This window comes from Hippocampus guttulatus, chromosome 3, assembly GCF_054856545.1.
Source record: "Hippocampus guttulatus isolate MCC_2025c chromosome 3, RoL_Hgut_1.0, whole genome shotgun sequence".
In the NCBI taxonomy this organism is placed as follows: Eukaryota; Metazoa; Chordata; class Actinopteri; order Syngnathiformes; family Syngnathidae; genus Hippocampus; species Hippocampus guttulatus.
This window is the reverse complement of record NC_141263.1, coordinates 14,819,163-14,832,238: the sequence shown is the minus strand read 5'-3', so window position 1 is coordinate 14,832,238 and position 13,076 is coordinate 14,819,163. Positions and strand designations below refer to the sequence as shown.

Below are 13,076 nucleotides of genomic sequence, written 5' to 3'. Positions count from 1 at the left end.
AAAAATAAGACAATCCTTTATGTTGTTTCTGGTCAGTAGTGCTTCATGCCTTGAAAGTCTGCCATGGATGTCATCTTTGCCCAGTCTTTTCGTCATTGTTGAGTCATGAAACCCTGACCTTAACTGAGGTGAGGAAGGCCGGCAGTTCTTTAAACCAACGGTCCTCACCCACCAGACCGCGTCCCATTACTGCTCTGCAGGGATACTTGGTACAGGACTGCACAGCTTGGGGACCGTTGCTTTAGTTGTTGCCCTTTGCGACCTCCTGGATGAGTCATCAAAGTGCTCTTGGGGTAATTTCTGTGGGATGGCCATTCCTTAGAAGATTCACCACTGTTCCATACTTTCTCAATTTTCGGATAATGGTTCTCACTCTGATTCTCTGGAGTCCTAAAGCTTTAGGAATGATTTTGTTTGAGAAATCACGGACGCAGACGAGTATTTGACAAGGTTAAATACCTACAGTATGAGCTTGTGGTTGTCTTTAAAGTACATAATGCCAGCTGCAAGAAAATGTGCATGGCAGTTCCCAGGTTCTGAAAAAAGACATTTGAATGAGTTTTACACACAAGTTGTTTGGTTTTGCAGGGTTAGGAATTGCAGTATTGAACGATGCTGTAATAGGCAGCCTGCTATTAAGCGCTGTAATTGTTTTGGCCATACTGAGCATTCTTCTTGCGCCCCGGCAGGAGACTACATCCTGGAAACCAAACCGAAAGAGATCTCGGAGGCCCAGCGCCTAAATTATGAACAGGTAAGTCGTACTTACGGTATCTTCCAGATCAATAGACAACATTACCAATGAATGTGCTTTGACTAATAACGTACACACAACCGACAGTGGTTAGCATGTCTTTTTCACAATACTGACACCGAGGTTCGGGGTTTAAATCCATCACATTCTAAAAATGCGTTTGATCCATTGAAGACTTAGCTGTAAATGGTTGTTTGTCTATATGTGCCCTGCAACTGGCTGGCAACCAGTCCAGGGTTTACCCCCTCTCCCTCAAAATCAGCTAGGATTGGCTCCACCTTTGACACAAAAGACAGGTACTGTAGAAAATAATGCTCAAAGATCAGTTTTATCAATGTGGTTGAAGTTTGTAAGTGGCTCGCCGTTATGTCATACTGACAGGCTTTTTGGGGGATATTTTGAAAACCTTCTTCGAAGCAAAACATTTTGAAGTCAACACTTGCTGCCAAGAGCACTGAATGAAAGAAATGATTACCGTATTTTCACGACCATTCGACGCACCGTATGGTTGGGCGCAGTCTCATTAATGGGTGCTATTTCTGTATTTTACACATAGACAAAACGCACTGTATTATTGGGCGCAATTTTAAAGTGGTAAAACATACGCCAGCTTAAACATACGGCATGCATGTGCGCACGCTAAAAACACGTTAGCTTGTAGCATGCCAAGACCTACAGATACAAGCTAAAAACACGTTTTTAAAAAGGCAACGGAAAACTGAGTTCCTTTGTATTTTATTTAGCCATCGTACAATGTACTCACGTTTTTCGATCAATCATCACCCAGAAATCCATCAAAGTCCTCATCCTCTGTATCAGAATTGAACAATCGTGCAAGTACCGGTAATCCATCAAAAACGCCGTGTTCCCTCTCGTTGTCAGTCACTCTCATTGCCATGTGGCTCCACAGAAATGATGCCGGCTTTGCCAAAAGCTCGAACAACAGTGCAAGCAGACACGTTCGTCCAAGCAGCCACAATCCATTCGCAAATTGTGGCGTAACTCGCCCGGCGCTGCCTCTCACTCTTTGTAAAGTTGTGTTTGCCATCGTTCATTCATTGTTCCCATGCCGTTCGCAACTTTACTTTGAACGCCCGGTTGATGCCGATGTCCAGCGTTTGGAGTTCTTTAGTCAAGCCTCCGGGAATAACTCAGAGTTCATTTGCTTGACTTGGTTTTTCACCGCTGCTGTGAGATGGGCACGCATGCCAAAAGCATAACCGATGGCTTGAAGTTTGAACTGAGCTTCGTAGGCGTGTCTCTTTGTAGAATTTATTTTCGGGGGTTCTTAGAAACCAAAACCGAAGTTGTTTTGCAACAATACACATAGCCACACTCTATACAGGTGTTGGTACCTGTTTGTAGCGTACCTTGAGCGTCCACTTACACGCCCACCCTTCACTCATTGGCGGACTGCTTCCCCGCATGCCTGTCACTCACGTCTGCCTTTTCGCTCTCTTTCTCTCCATATATGTATATATACACGCCCACCCTTCACTGATTGGCCGACTTCTTTGCCGCATGCCTGTCCACAGTCACTTCCGCCTTTTCTCTATATAAACAGCGTGTCGGCTGTCAGTCAGGTTTTGGAACTCAGCACATAGACAAGACGCTCCGCATCATAAGGCGTCCTGTCCATTTTGGAGAAAATTTTAGACTTTTAATGGCGCCTTATAGTCGTGAAAATACGGTATGTTAATGCTCTTCATTGCGCAGATTCAAAGCAAAAGCTTTTTGCTCCGCTTTTCCATTTCATCTTCAACGTCTTCGGTAAATGCAGTAATTAAATGAGCCCATGCGGAGTTTGACATGTAGTCGCCAAGATGCAGGAAGTCGTTTTTGTTCTGCTCTTTTATGTCGAAGACCTCTTGGCAGTTGTACAGTGGTGTGGAATTACACTGCATCGGTGGGAACTGTTTCTAATATTTCTATTGAGTCATTTCGCTACATGAGAGCGACAAACGATGTTCTCTCGAAGCCGCGCACGTGAACCATTGCAGTGTTCCCACCCCTTCAACGTCCAGCGAATGTGTGCAGTGCATACATTTTTTTAACCTCATCTGTATTTGCATTGGTATTTTCATATTTTCATCATATAAATCCATTAAAAAGTTTATTTTTCATATGCGGTTGATGACGTGGGAAAGAAAATTGTGACAAAAAAAAAGACGGTCTTGTCCTTGACGCGGCGTTGGCCAGCATTTGCACTGTCCACTTGTCACCTCGCCATTATGCTCAGAACCGACCGGGGGGACAGAGCCTCGATGCTAAGTAAGAAATAGATCACACTTTGGCTCAGTCAAACACAGTAAGAGCCCCCCCCCCCCCCTCCTCTGTACTTCAGATCACTTTTGACATTCGGTGAGTTGAGAAATTTGTATGTTCAAAGATCACATTGTTGATGAGCAAAGCACCAGTTTATGGAAGAAAAAAAAATCAATAAATAGAAAGTGACCACTGCCATAGTGTATGCACTTCCATGTTGTCATCTACACCATGGGTGTCAAAAGTATTTTTGTCATGGTCTACATTGTGGTTACGGTTTACGAAGGAGGCCGGAACGTCCTCTTGTCTTGTAAATTTCACATTTTTTCATAAGCTATTGGTCAGTCCATACATGCGGTAAGTGTTGAAAATGGCTTGCTCTCTTTGGCAACGTAATGTTAATGATTGAATAAAGATGGCATTTTTGGAGTCTCCTCAAAAGTGATGATTTTTTAGGTAAAAGGATTCCGCCTGATACCAGCGACATGCACAACAAATTGAAAAATTGGAGAGAAAAAAAACTAAATGCTGTCACACGTCGTTCAGGAACGCATGGCCTGGGTTCACTGTATTGGTACTTGACGAGCACGGTCAAAACCAAGGCTACACAATCAACGAAACAAAACATGACCCCTGTCATGGATCCAAAATATACCAGGAGCGGGTTAAGAACATTTTTCAATTCAAATATAAACACCGGGAACCAATTAACTGTGGCTTCACACTTGTGTGTGCATGTGTCGTTTTCCAAGTGAGAAAGTAGAACCAATTACAGATTAGTAAGTGAGCCCACACATATGAGGGGGGAAAAAATAATACAGAATATAGCTGATTGCGGTGGTTAGGGACCACTGGGGAAAATTTAAAAAATATATACAGTATATATTTTAGTCCCAAAAAATCTTGAATAAGCAATGATGCATCACCTATAAAATACATTTAAAATATCACGCAGTTTCACATAGTAGCACTTCCACCTGCTCATTTGCATTAGAGAAGAAACTAAAACACGCGGGAGAAGAGAATGTTCTCGACTGCGAACATTTACGCAGAGTTTGCTATCAAAACATCATAAAAGCGAAGCGCGGCTCTTTCTCCGCCGTGCTACCTTACATAAGATGCGTCTTGCGAGACATTGGTGCACAACGGAGGTCAGGGCTGCGCGATGTCGCTCGCAGTGGCGGTAAATGCTTCGAGACGCACGGCTGGGTTCCGCCTCAGGCTATTACCGAGGTTTGCTTTGTATGTTTTTGTGTGTGCGGTTCACCATGCGAGGAACTCGGATCGAAGATGGAGTTCCGCTTCCTCTGCTTCCTCCCATCTCCTGTGGCCTGCCTACGTTGCGGCCTGTCTTTACTCCAGCGGCACATCTGCGGATGATTTGAAGCCACGTTTTAAAGGAGAGGAGAAATTTTTGGCAGCACGCTCACACGCTGATGCTCAGTTGCTCAGTGGCACCGGCTTTCTAAATTTAAGCGGGGCTGAAATGCAACTTCTTAAATAAATCAACAGCGTCTTCAGGGAGAGGCTCAAGTTTTGCGTTGCATGGTAATTATGGCAGTCTAATCCTAGACTTTGGCCTGGGAGCTCTAATGCATGCGGGTGTCCGTGCGCCACTTGTATCGCTGCAGACAGAAGTGGGCGGTGCTGGAAGCTCAGGTCCAGAGTGTGTTTAATCATATTTTTCTTTCCATTTTCAAATGGCAGTCAAAATGAAATATTTCGTGGCTCATTGTGCACCTCCGCTACCTCAATTTAATACAAGTCTGAATTTGGAGTTGTGCACCTTCAGTGTAGTACCATATTGTGCCACAACTTGCCGGGCAGCACTAATTAGTGCGAAAAGAAGCCGAGTAGGCCCCCATTAACTCCACTACTAGTTGTTGCTGTCATAGAGTGGAGCGAATATATGTCTGTGACTACCGCTGAAGGCTCTGTGTGTGAAAGTAGCAATTATTTGAAAGTTAAAATGAATGTGACAGTTATGCTACGTTCCGTTTGCCCATCCGTGGCGTTTCTCGTGTGATTCAATAAAGGAACGAATATGTTGAACAGGAATAGTTTAAAAAGTGTGTTTTGGTAAGTTGAAATGTTTTTTTAAGCGTGTGGGAATGGGAAAATTATACAGTATTACAAAAATGTTTGCGTATATGCTCCTTGGTTTGTATATGTGGTCTAGATTTTCACCGATCAAAGGTGGGGCCTGGAACATATCTTTGATAAACAAATAATCACTGAATTTGTTTTGGAATCTAATGCAAAACTATTCAACCATTGCCTGTATCATATCTCTACTCATGCTCGTCGCCAATCTTCCATTTCCCCTGACCAGTTAAATATTCCAATCAAACATAGTCCCGTGGCCAGTTTTTCCTCATTTATTTTTTTGATCCAGAGCCTAAAATTGAATTTGATTGCAACTTCAAAATGAAAAGAACAACTGGTCAATGGATTGTGAATGTGTGCCCCGCTCATCGCGTTCTGAAAGGATTTTTCTTGCATGTTGGATTGAACCGTTTACACCAGCACTTCACAACAGTTCTATTTTTACATTCGTGTTCATACGTCATTTGTCACACGGGTGGATGAGGATTAAAATAGCAGTCGCTGCTCTTTAGCGGTTGTTTAATATTTACTCAGAGGAGCCGTGGAAGTGAAGAGTCCAGTGTTGCAATGTGTATTTGTCTCCGTGGAGCTGAGCTGCACTATTGCAAGACAAATGTCCCATCATAAACCTCATTTGAACGATTTCTCCCTTGTTTGACTGTAGTACCCACAAGTACTTGTTCAAACCACAGCACACTCGAAAAAATGCATGGACATGAAGGCTTCTTCCAGTTGTACCATTAAAGCCGTTCAACCAAACAACCAGTTTCCAGTAATAGGGTCAGCTCAGACTCAGCTGTTCTCTTCATGTGCCCAAGTCATTCTACGAGTGTGCTGAATTGACAAACGAAAAAGCGCACTAGTAAATGGACTTATATTGTGATTGCGATTTCATATGCAGTTTAATATTTATTTCCAAGGCCATATTCCCATGCATTAATCTGTATTCCAAGAAACAATAATGATTTGGTGTAATAGCTTAGCCTGATGTTAAAATGAAGACAAATGAACCATGAATTAATATGAAACACAGTTCATCGACTTCAGTTGGAGTCGTTAACTTACTAAACGGTTGGACATGCTCTCTTTTAAGCGTTCACGACGACACAAGTGTGGCATGGACAAGTCAGGAAATCCAAAGTCAGTTTCCAAGAATAATGGAAACAAATCTGTGGCTTAATTACTTTGTGACTTATTTCATTTTGCTGAACCAGTTGCCAGCCAATCGCAAAGCACACATAAACTAACAAGCATTCACACTCACAGTCAAACTTAGGGACAATATATAGTGTTCATTTACTGTAACCTACAATGCATTTTTTTGGATTGTGGGAGGAAATCTGAGTACCCAGAGAAACACGGGGAGAGCATGCAAAATCCCACACAGGAAGGAGCCTGGAGTCGAACACCGGACATCTGCACTGTGAGGTGGATGTGCTCTCCGAAGCACAATCTATTCAACTTAATTACATTCAAAGAAACAACAAATCATCAGCAAATAAATATACAGTATATCCAAATAACATAAAACCAATTTAATTTGATTTATACCTGTGTGCATCTCTCATAAAAGGCGATTCAATACACATCTGGATAAACGGTGAGCGATACAATTAAATTGTAATAATTCGATTCAGTTCGGTTAAAAACGATTTTCTGATTCAAATCCGTTTTTGTTATACCCCTAATATACAGTATGTACTGTATATAAAAAAAATACCCTACTGACCTACTGAAATGAAGCGGAATTTTGTTTTTGTGATCAATAGTTCAGACCCAATATGGACCTTATGCTGGATATCGAAAAAACATGCTTAGATGGCTTTCCTTACATCTTGCGCAGTAACATTGTGCTGCACAGTAGTCAATTTATGTCAGCGACTCGTGTATTTGAACAATTCAGTGTGAAACTCTGACCCAACCGTTTCAGTTCAAGCCTGTTGTGTTGCTAATGACCGCGTGTCGCTGGGATCCTTCATGAGCCCAGATGAGTGCCAGTGATGCAGCGCTAATCATATCATCTGCTGGTTTCCATCTGATGTTGGATGCACCAGATGTGGTCCATTACAAAACTTCAACTAATCCCAACGTCTGTGAAGCTCGCCAGCGTCCTAATCCGCACGCTCTCTCATTAGTCGGATCGAGGATTTCCACCTCGACACAGTCACTACATCAACCATCAAAGAGGAAGTCGCACTCGGGGCTTTGGTGCTCAACTCCAATGTAAACTAATAAATATGAATGTCATTACATTGCTCTTGAGCTGGGTGATAAAACCTGAAAATAAAATGTGATTTAATTTCCAATGGTAAACAATTTTCCTTTTTTTTTTCCCGATCAGAAGCTTGAAGTTTATATGCTAACTGACTGCGATTTCAAACTGTCCTTTTATCCCCTTCACCTTGTCCGAGCCCCAAATTGCAGCTAAAGATAACCAAATCCAAAACACAATGTCACTAACTTGCTTCACTGTGGGCGCTGTTGGTGTTCTTTTGGCGATGAAATTATGGCCAAAACGTTCAACCGTGGCGCAAACGGGGAAATTATGAACTGTTCCAAATAGCAGTACCGTATTTTCCACACTGAAAGGCGCACTGGATTATGAGGCGCACCATCAATGAATGGCCTATTTTGTCATTTCTTTTCATATATCGGACGCACCGCATAATAAGACACAATCTACAATGCATCCACTAGATGGAGCTACGCTCAATGAAATGCCAACAGAACGATCAGATGTCAGTAAAACGTATATAATGAAGCAGCGACACTTAACCAAGAGCAAGTTGTAACATTGACTCGTTAACGTTGAATTCTCTTGCCGTTGCTCTATTTCTGTGTTCAACTGCCTAACCGATCGCCTTAAGTTTGAACTCTGCGTTGTCAGCATGTCTCGAGCAAGGAGCCATTTTGGGGTCGAAATATTACCGTAATAACAATACACACGGCGCATCGGATATTAAGGCTCGCTGTGGGCTTTTAAGAAAATGGAAGGCTTTTAGGTGCACCTTTTAGATGGAAAATACGGTAAATGTGTGCATAAAATATTGGAATTTACTTTTCTGCCAGATATTACTGTTAAATTTGGATTCATGCATTCATTTAACAGTCCACATAAGGAAGCGTGGTTGTAGTTTGCGACGATGTAGAATTGCACGGTATCGTACTGAGATGTGTCCTAATATTTGGGTTACCTTATTTAAAAAGGTATGAGAAAGAGCTCCGTATACTATAGCACAACTGTAAAACACTTGAATAATAAACATTTTGTTATCTCTCTTAGACTAAGAATGATTATCTTTTGAAAAGAAGACTTGTTATCTTTTGCTTCGTCTGATTGCACAGGCGTACCCCGTCAGGGGAACTGATTCAATTTGTACAGTACAGAGTATCTGCTTACCTTGTTTCCTCTCAGCAGTGTAATGAAAACGTTGAAGCGCACAGATGTCATTGTCGGAACTAAGTTGTAGGGCTCAGCTGCGGGGCTTATCTTGAGTCCAGACTTTAATGGCAGCGTGGCTCGCGGCCAGCTGGGAGGCAGCTTCGGGGCAGAACGCTAGAATGGGTCGGACTCGGATTCATCGGGTTCTCAGGTGTGTGGGCACCTGGCACTCGCTTTCCATACTCCTACATAGCAAGATGTGTGTGTGAGTAACAAGGTAATGAAAAGTCACCGCTTGATGCTCACCTTGTCAAAATCATGGATGCTTTTCAAAGAGAGACGAAGTTGTTCATTCCATGCCTTTTTACTTTTGCCGAGTAGAAAAACGGTACCGCTTTTCACGAAACATTGCATTGCCTTCACTTTCGAGCCATCCATTGACATCTGCTACATTCAAAAGTTGATAGAAGGCCAAATTTTGTTATTTTTAAGTAACATTTTGCAAGGGGTCAATGTTAGCAGTTCAACATGGGCCAGTGAGTTGCTGCAAGACTTTTTAATACACAGATTGTGAACATCGTGAAGTACTTTGTTTTAGTCTGATTTCCTGTTTGACACAGATGGAACATGCAGGCATTACACGGGGATAAGCCACTAATCAAATCATTTGATCCATGTCTTATTAGCACGTCTCTCTTCTTCTTCTGGTTTCAATTTTCTCCACTGATCATCCTGTTGATTGCAGGGCTCGGCAGCCGCTGGACTGCATTATCATGTTAGATGTATGTCATCAAAGGGAGTTTACACATGCTCAAAGCAGACAGACCCGACGAAGAGAGGCGGTGCTATTGTTAAAAGCAATAACTGTCAACTAGCTAATGGTTTCTGGTAAAGGTAGAAAAATCAATGGGCTGCTATCAGTGTGGACCGTGCAGGCTCGAATGCACACCAGTCCAACAACCGCATTTGTCCTATGTTGTTATGTGTTTAAAAAAAAACTATTGAAAGAGCTAATATCTGCCAATTGAACCGAGCGTGGATTAATCAGTTGGGTCCTGGAATTTTGTTTAATAATGCAAAAAAAAAATTTGATCGGTGGGATTATCGGGAGAACACAGAATTCTGCAAATATTCGACAGCCGCAGCAGGCCTGGGTTGATGGATGGAACCCAAGTTAACATAACTTTATCCTCCTATCTGTTCCCGTTTTTTTCTCCTCCTAGAACATGAGCGACGCCATGGCAGTATTGCACAAACTACAGACGGGCTTGGATGTGAATGTGAAATTCACAGGGGTGCGGGTTTTTGAGTACACTCCAGAATGCATTGTGTTCGATCTGCTGGACATCCCCCTCTACCACGGCTGGCTGGTCGACCCCCAGGTATGGCTTGACCATTCACAATCGTGAAAATGAGCTAGAACAATTGTGGTACTTCATAATGGTTGGTAGGGTGCTTGTTTCAACACCACTTTTGTTTTGGTCACGACTAATAGTAGCTTTGTGTCTCCTACATCAGTTCTTTACAAATACTGTTTCCCCACAGTATCTATCTGTTTTTGCAGATGTGTGACATTGTCAAGGCAGTGGGTAACTGCAGCTACAACCAGCTGGTGGAGAAGATAATATCCTGTAAACAGTCAGACAACAGTGAGCTGGCAGGCGAAGGTCAGTTTGTCTCTCTCCGGGCTCTCCTCTTGTTCTCCTCCCCCATTTCTGTTACACTGCAACACATTACAAGTCCCCCCCTCCCCGTTAGTCGTTGGCCATGAAAGCGCGCCACAATTTTCCCTTCTGTTCAAAACCAGTTAATCCTAATGCCTTGGTGCTTTGTGACCCAACTTACGATGCTGTGGAGTTAAAACCTTTTAAGCAATGAATAATTGGACACCAACAATGGAGCAAAATATGTAGACAAACAATGTAACTATAGCTGTACTCATCAGTAGAGTTGGGCGAGATGGAAAATCGATCACGATATAGGGCATTTTATATCACGATGATGATGTGTTACAATATTTTTTTAGTTATTCTGTTTTTTATGTTCGATAGACTGTTACTGCTGAGCAAATGAGAAATGCACCCGCTAGCGCAGCTCTATAAAATTAACAAAGGTGAACGCAAGAGTACAGTAGCTGACATAATTGTGCACAAATGTAGATAATCAGTCCAACTCAAAGGCATAAAAAATGTTTCAAACTGAATTGGCTACGCTCTAGGTGACATAAGCAGCCAAGTAACGCTTCTTGGGACCTTCTCTGCTGTTGAATTATAGAAAAGAACTTAAAAATCGGTGATTGTCTGTTATGCTATTCTTTATGTCTTGATGAGGCACAAAATGCAAATTTAGACTTGCAAACTGCCATGCAAAACTGTTGGTTTCGAATCTCGTGTTTTTTGAATGAATAGCCAGCATGACTTAAAGTACCCTATTTTGTAAATAATGATTTTTTTTAAATTCATTGCCAGAGTAGTAATATTCATTATTTGCATTCACCCAGCTCATTATTAATTTTCGTGTACTGTCAGATTTAATTGTGCATCATACGATTGCTATGTAAGATCAAAACTTCCAAAGGTCACATTTAGCTCCTTTCCTGCAAGTAGGACTTCAACCATTTTAGCACTGTTCCATTTAATAAATCCTTTGGAGGGAGCATCAATTACCTGCAGATTTTTGCTCTTCGTGACAAGTGGTGGAGCAATGTATTTCACTTATTGCTTGGCAAATTCAAAACAACGCTGAGACGGAACTAAGAGATATGAGATATATGAGAGATAAGATATATGCCTACATGTTTTGCTCCACCAGTTTGTTTAAAATGTAACAAAACCAACATATAGGCGCAGTTAGTTTGCCTGACAGTGGGAAATGGTCATGGTGTGTTAGCCAAGCAAAGTTATCTGGGCGGGTCTTACTTTGGGTCAACTGTGAGAGTGCCTTCCAAAAAGGGTGTCCAAATGACTTTTTGCGTAATCCTGCAAAAAAATTAACACACATCATCCATCCATCCATCCTTTATCCAAACCGCTTATCCAATGAAAAAAAATTAACCTTCTTAGTGCCACTAAAAATAAACATATTTTGTCATGAATACCTCCTTGACAGTGTCAATCAAAACTGAGAAGGTTTAATTACCGCAGGCTGTGCTGCAGTTTTTTCAGAAATGCTATTCCAGATTCTGGCCCATGTTCCTGGATGAGTAAGGAGGGTGTTGTGATTGTCAATGCATGGCAGATTAAAGGCATGCGCTGTCATTGCATTATACTCTGCCAGCAATTGCAATCCTTTTTTTCTGCACCTGTTTGTGACAGGCATTGTGGCAGAGCAGTTCCTGAGCAGCACCGCCACTCAGCTGACGTACCACGGCCTGTGTGAGCTCACATCCACCGTGCAGGAGGGAGAACTCTGCGTCTTTTTCAGGAATAACCACTTCAGCACCATGATTAAATACAAGGTGAAACACGTGAAATAAAGGCTAGCATTCAACATCATTGTCGGGAAAATTTCTGTGCTATATTAATCTGCCCTTAGCAGTTACAACACATTTAGCGTATTCACGGTGCTTCACTTTTCCAACATTTTAAAATTGCTTTCCTCCAGAATTTATGACATTCCTTTTACCCCCTCATAATTCTACCAACATCCCATAATGACAGTGTGAAATTTTGGTATATAAAAAATCTGACGATTCTTGCCAGTTTTTCCTCTCTGTTGTAAAGTGAGACAAATACTTAAGGGTTAAATATTGTAAAAAAATATATATATACAGTGTGTATGTATATATATATTTTTTTTTAAAGACAAATGTTCTGTTCTGTCCTGTATGTGATATCTTGATTGTTGTTCGCGTTAAATTTTATGATGCCAAAATATCAGAATCGGCCTCTACTTTATACTCCACTTAATGTGCTAAATTCTACATTTAAAACTTTTGATTTATCTGACACGAAAGTGGTTGTATGTCCAAAATATTCATAAGATACATACAGTATGTGGAAATAGTACTAAAAAAATATGTGGTATAGTCAAGTATAAAAAAAACTTTTTTCTTTTCAAGTAGTAGCATCTCCCAGCATGTGGGGAAAAAAGTCTGTCTCTCACATTTTCATTGATTGAAGCTCCTTGGTCTTCACAACATATGTAGCTTTTGCTGCTGTGAAGGCGATTTAAAAAAAAAAAGCTGTGTTCCTACATGAAACTGTTCATTACAATTCTAAATGAGTGTGGTTCTGCTAAGATCAGCTGCATGCAGCTGCTTGGGAGTTTTATCGGTGCAGCTGGACCAGACTTTTCCTGTTATCTGCAGTAGGGGAAGTGACTTGTTTTGGACTGTTTTTTTTTTTTTAACTATTCACTATCACACATTGGCTTTGCCAATACAGTACAGGCAAAGCCTTTGTGCGTCACCTTCATGACCCCTTGTCCACAAAAGAAAAAAAAAGAAAAGTGTAGTTTCTGCTAAACTTTCAGCGGGAGGTCATTCCAAAAAGTGTTTAGAAACAGAACGTGGGTACGTGCATGATATGAAGTGCACACAGGTGATAGGAGTATCTCAAATGATCTTTT

General features: G+C 41.5%; 1 protein-coding gene across 4 annotated transcripts in view; it reads left to right on the top strand.

Moving 5' to 3' along the window:
* mindy2 (MINDY lysine 48 deubiquitinase 2) overlaps window positions 1-13,076 on the top strand; it is a 30,166-nt gene that overhangs the window by 5,242 nt on the left and 11,848 nt on the right. For all 4 annotated transcript variants that reach the window (XR_015100441.1, XR_015100440.1, XR_015100439.1 and 1 more), the window contains exons 3-6: window positions 690-754; window positions 9,731-9,889; window positions 10,072-10,174; window positions 11,822-11,964. Coding sequence is in view for 1 of the 4 variants with exons in the window: in XM_086106974.1 (XP_085963100.1) it covers window positions 690-754; window positions 9,731-9,889; window positions 10,072-10,174; window positions 11,822-11,964 (470 nt within the window). In the remaining 3 variants the exon portion in view is untranslated. The remainder of the gene's footprint in view (window positions 1-689; window positions 755-9,730; window positions 9,890-10,071; window positions 10,175-11,821; window positions 11,965-13,076) is intronic.